The sequence below is a fragment of the Manis pentadactyla genome, chromosome 3 (genome assembly GCF_030020395.1).
Source record: "Manis pentadactyla isolate mManPen7 chromosome 3, mManPen7.hap1, whole genome shotgun sequence".
In the NCBI taxonomy this organism is placed as follows: domain Eukaryota; kingdom Metazoa; phylum Chordata; class Mammalia; order Pholidota; family Manidae; genus Manis; species Manis pentadactyla.
This window is the reverse complement of record NC_080021.1, coordinates 126404898-126410196: the sequence shown is the minus strand read 5'-3', so window position 1 is coordinate 126410196 and position 5299 is coordinate 126404898. Positions and strand designations below refer to the sequence as shown.

Here is a 5299-nt window from a genome sequence, read left to right as displayed (position 1 = left end):
GGTTCCAAAAAACTGGATAGGAGGGAGCACTTACAAACTCATTTAGATGACCAGCATTACCTGACACTGAAGCTAGACAGGACAATACAATACAATAAAATTACAGGCCAATATCCCTGATAGGCATAGATGGAAAAATCCTCAACAAAATTGTAGCAAATCAAATTCAACACCACATTAAAAGGATCATACACAATGATCAAGTAAGATTTGTTCCTGGGATATGAGGACAGTTCAACATACCCAAATGAATGTGACACACTGAATTAACAAAAGGAAGGAATAGTATAAGCTATCTCAATTGATGCAGAAATGGGACTTGAGAAAATTCAGCACCCCTTGCACGGTACAAACTCTCAACAAATTGGGTGTAGAAGGAATGTACTTCAACACAATAAAGGCATATATGAGAAACCCACAACAAACATTCTCACTGATGAAAAACTGAAATCTTTTCTTCTAACATTAGGCAGAAGGCAAAGGTGCCCACCCTCACTGTTTCTATTCAATAGCACCGAAAGGCCCACTCAGGGGAATTAGGGGAGAAAAAGAAATAAAAGGCATCCAAATCAGAAAAGAAGTAAAACTATCTCTGCTCATGCATGTCATGATCATACATGTAGAAAACCCTAAAGTGTCAACAGCAAAATCTCTTAGAACTCATAAACCAATTCGGCACACTTGCAGAACACAAAATCAACATACAGGAACCAGTCATGTGTCTAAACAAAAGCACCAAATTACTCTGTTCACAGAGGGTCCAGCCCTGGGGGGGAGGCGATGGGACAGCAGTGTGGGCATCGTTGAAATGCAAAGGCCCCGAGGCCAGCCTCTCAGGCCACAGCTACATGGGGCCTCCTACCTCAGTGGAGGAGACGCTTCTGCACAGAAATGCCCCAGAGAGACAAGGTGCCCCCCCTGCCCAATCTCCTTTCTGAGTGCCCCGATTCTCCTCCCAGCCCGATGCCCTCTCTGTGCTGAGGGAAGAGGGACTGTCCACCAGCCCACACATTTCATTCGCCCACCGAGGCCGGAGGATGGGCCTTCTACATCGGTTGTGGAGCCTTTCCCCTCATGACATGCCTTTCCTCTCTGCTCAGCCCACCAGGAGACCCTGATGTCTGAGCATCCCCCAGTGCCCCAGCCCGCTTCAGCGAGAAAGGGAGGGCCCCCCTCTGGACAACTGCTGTCTGCAGGCTCTGTCCAGAAAGTGGGCTGGTGCTGCAGAGGGCACAGGGCCAAAGCAGCGGCCATCCTTAGACGACTGGGGTCCTGTGATGACGCTGTGTCCTGGGGACTCCCAAAAGCGGCCTCCAGGAGAGCAGGGGTGGGGCGGGGGATTTATGGGGGTGGTGGGCTCTCGGGAGCCATCTGGAGAATGCACATGAATGTGGAGGGGGAACGGGGACATCATCGCCTTGGGTCCCGGAGCCCGGGACCTTCTTGCTTTCGGCGCCCCTTCCCATGGAGAAGCCCAGATGCCACCAGGGGCAGAGACCCAGAGCATTTCGTGACAAAACAGGCTTTATTTGCATTTGCATACAAGGCCCAAATGGGCTGAACCCCCCCCACCGCCCCACACCTTTCCCACCACCCTCTTATCCCAACCCCAACCAGCCACCCCCAGGGGACCCACCCTCCCGCCTCTCCCACCCCTCCCTCCCTGTCCCACAGCAGCCAGGATCAGGACTGGGATGTGGAGGAGCCCGAAGCTGCCCTGGAGGGCCGGCTCCTCCCTCCTGGCTGCAGGGCCGCTTCCTACCCTTCCCTGTGATGAAAGGGTCCCCCCTTCTCTTCTGGGGCTGGGAGGGGCGGCCCAGCCCCAGAGCCAACGCTGGAGCCCCAGCGACCCTGAGGATGGCCCCTGGCAGGGGTGTCTTCCCAGCAGGGGCTGGGCCTGCACGCGGGGCCCGACTGCTGGCCTTGCCAGCTGGAGGGCCAGCGGGGCTGAGGCCCGGCTTGTGGGGAGAGCGGGCCTGGGGTACTCCACGGCGGAGGAGGTCTGAGCCCGGAGTAGGACTCTGGGGCAGTCCCCAGGATGGCAGCGTGTGCTGAGAGGCCAGGAGGAAGGCCAGGCTGGGGAGCTCCTCCTCGCTCTCACTGGGCCTGCCCGTGGGCCCCAGGGGCTCCCGAGCAGGACAGGTCTCTCCCGGAGCAGTGGCGAGTCTGGGCCCCAGGCTGGGGGAAGTGTGGCACCAAGCCTGGGGGGCAGGGGGCCGCCAGCCAGGCTTCATGGGAGGGGGCTCCTGGCGTCCTGGAGAGGCAGCGAAGGCTTTGGGCCCGGACACACCAGCATCTCCTCGGCTGTGCGCCTGGCGCTGCCCGCAACCAGCCTCTGGTGGGAAGGCTTGGTCGCTGGCCCCTACCTGGGGGCCGTGGCTGTGCCTCTGGGGATCCTGGCTGGCCACAGGGCCAGAAGGCCTTGAGTCCGCTCGGGGTGTGCCGTGACTCGGGGGGCCCCGCACACCCTCCTCCTGCTTCAGTTCCAGGAGTCGCTTCTGCTCCAGCTGCGAGGAGGGTGGGCACCGTGAGGCGGCCCGAGAGGGGGAGGCGGTGCCACGCCAACGACAGCCGCTGCGGCTCTCCTGCCAACCTCACCCTCCAGCTTGGTGCCCCGGCCTGCGTCCTCCCTCTCCTCCCCGGCTCCCCACATCCTCTCCCTGCCGTACTCCTGCCCGGCCCCCACCCTCAGAGAGGCCCTCCCTGCCACTTCTGCCATGCAACGCAGGGGGACGGTCAGGAAGGAATCCTGTCCTGGGCTCCCCTGCCCTGGCACACCCGGGGTGCCCCTCTCCAGGCTCACCTGTTTCCTTCCCTTTCCCAGCTCACCTGTGCCAAGGACAGTCCTTCCTCCTGCTGCAGCTCCTCAGCGAGGGCCAAGAGATCCAGCTGGGCTTCCGGGCAGGGCAACTCCGCCAGGAAGCGTGGGTGCAGCACTGCGTCCACCTGGCCCAGAAGGAAGAGGCTGTGAGCATCCTTGGAGGGAATCCCCTGGGCATCCAGAGGACCCGGAGGGCGACGGAAAAGCAGAGACCAGCCCCAGCCTCCACAACAAGGGGCTGTTGGAAAGACGTGGTCACGGTCCCCGACCACAGGCACACATGCACACGCACAACATATACACACGTATATGTGTGCATGCCACACACCCCACACGAGACGTGCACGCAAACATATGCACAGCCACACAAGTATATATACCGGTACCTATGCACACACACAAGCACGCACACCAACACCCCGCACAACCCTGGCTCACCTGGGTTACCCCTGTACAACACGCAGACACACACACACATATACACAGCTACATATGCACACACACACACACACACACGCACACGCCAGAGCTCAGGAATAAGAAACAACTCAATTCCAGCTGCCTGGGCACCACCCCGACCTGGGTGGTAGGAGTGCCGCTCCCCGAAATCCTGTAGCACCCGGGCCAGGGCCAGCCTACCTTGTTGAGAAAGTCTTCCTGGGCACAAAGCTCATTGATGTAGGTCAGGAGACCCGGGTCTGGATAGAGGCCCCCCTCTCCCTGTGGCGGCTTGGAGCTATCTTCCCCATGTTCTCCGCCGGGCAGCCCCTGAGCTTGGCCGCCGGGCCCCAGCAGCCCCTCCATGATCTCCAGGAACTCTGTCACGGCCTCGAGGGGGATCTCCGTCGGCGCCTCGGTGTGCGGGCTCCGCCGGCATCGCGGTGGCTGGGCGGTGGCGAGCTGGGCCATGGCGCCGGCCTTCTCGCGGATGCGTGCTGAGGAGGGTGCAGGGAAGGAGTGTGGGTGGCCCGGCCGCACCTCCCCAGCCCTGAGCGTGCTCAGGGAGTACCGAGCTCGGGGACATTCCCGTGGGGGGTCATGGCCAGCTGGTCCGCAGGCACCAAGGTGTGGAAGTGGACACAGGGCCTCTGAGGGCTTCATGCTGGGGTGGCGGGAAGGAGGCCCGCCCTCCTCCCAGCCCCCAGCCCCTTCCAGCACCCTCTGTGGGTCTCTGACCAGGGCAAGGGGGGTGGCCATGTCCTAAACCTGGCCCATTCCCGTCGGGTCCAAGGGAGACCCCACGCTACTGGTGGCATCGAGGTCACTGCCCAATGCCCCCGGGATGAGGAGGACCGTGTTGGGGACCGCGGCCTTCCCAGGCTCCCACTGCCTCTGGCCTTTGGCTCCGGGGGAACACGGTGGCATACCTCGCTTCTGGCCCCGCTCTGGGGTTGAGGGCACCCGAGCAACAGGCCTGAGGGGTGCTGGAGGAGGTACGCCCTGCGCCGCCTTCATCCACTGTGCGTTCTGACAGTGTCTCGCCTCCTCGGCCTCGAACTCCATGAACCTGGGGCAGGGGAGGCACGGCCCCTTGAGGAGGAGGCCTCCCGGGCCCAGGCAGGGAAGCAGTCAATGGAGAGGTCAGACGGCTAGGTCATGGGGTGTCATGGCCCTGGCCGTGGTGGGGAGGCAGGCTGCCTGGGGCACCCGACCCCATGTACAGCCCCAGGGCCCGAGTCTGAACCCCACCCCCCAATGTCATGAGACCTTCATGTCTAGACAGAAAAGGTCAGCGTCTGGCCAGGTGGGGCTCTGGGGCAGGGGAAAAGAGTAGCCAGCCTCCCAAAGTGGGGGGCGTGCTTCCAGAGGGGTACAGGTCTTCATCCAGCCCTTGGCCCGGGGCCCTGACTCACCTTCCCGCCATCACATAGTAGATGCTGCGCTCTGACTTGCTTAGACAATGCCACTCCTGCACGCCCCGCTGCAGGACCTCCTCCCGGGTCATGGTGGGGTTCTGGCGGGCCAGGGTCCGAAGCACTGGGCTGTAATTTGCCCACTGCGGTCAGTCACCATCTGCAGCCCGGAACCTGCCCACCCCACCTCACACTGTGGAGCCCGCATCCCCAGCACGGAGGACTAAGCCCAGGAGGAGACCGGCAGGGTCTCGGCGGTAGAGGCCAGCCTTCCGGGCCACTGTGGTGCCGCCTGACTCCACAAGCCTCCGCCACGGACTGCGGCCGCCCGTGCCCTCACACCGCAGCTGCCCACTGTGGCCTGGAGAGCGGGGCTGCTCCTCAAATTGGCCCTTTCCGGCTAACAACGGCAGGCGTCCAATGGGCGAGCACAGGCCACGCCGTCAGACACCCTGCCTGGACAGCCCAAGGCGCGTGCTCTGCAGGCCTCTGAATGCAGTGGAGTGGTGTGTCAGGAGGGGCCCGGCCATGGTGGGGCTGCCCCGCTCTGGGCTCCGAGTGTGCCGCCCCCCCTGCACCAGTCCCCCCGCCTCTCCCGGCCTGGACCCTGCACCCAGGAGGGCAG

At 62.2% G+C, this 5299-nt stretch overlaps 1 protein-coding gene across 1 annotated transcript; it reads right to left on the bottom strand.

Annotated features, from left to right (window-relative positions):
- Positions 1-1150: 1150 nt before the first annotated feature.
- On the bottom strand, positions 1151-4018 carry LOC130683098 (NUT family member 2B-like). The gene is made up of 4 exons (XM_057499368.1): positions 3461-4018; positions 2830-2946; positions 1673-2507; positions 1151-1371 (listed from the first exon to the last, which is right to left on the bottom strand). The coding sequence occupies exons 1-4, from the start codon at positions 4016-4018 to the stop codon at positions 1151-1153; spliced, it is 1731 nt and encodes a 576-aa protein (XP_057355351.1).
- Between the last annotated feature and the right edge of the window lie 1281 nt (positions 4019-5299).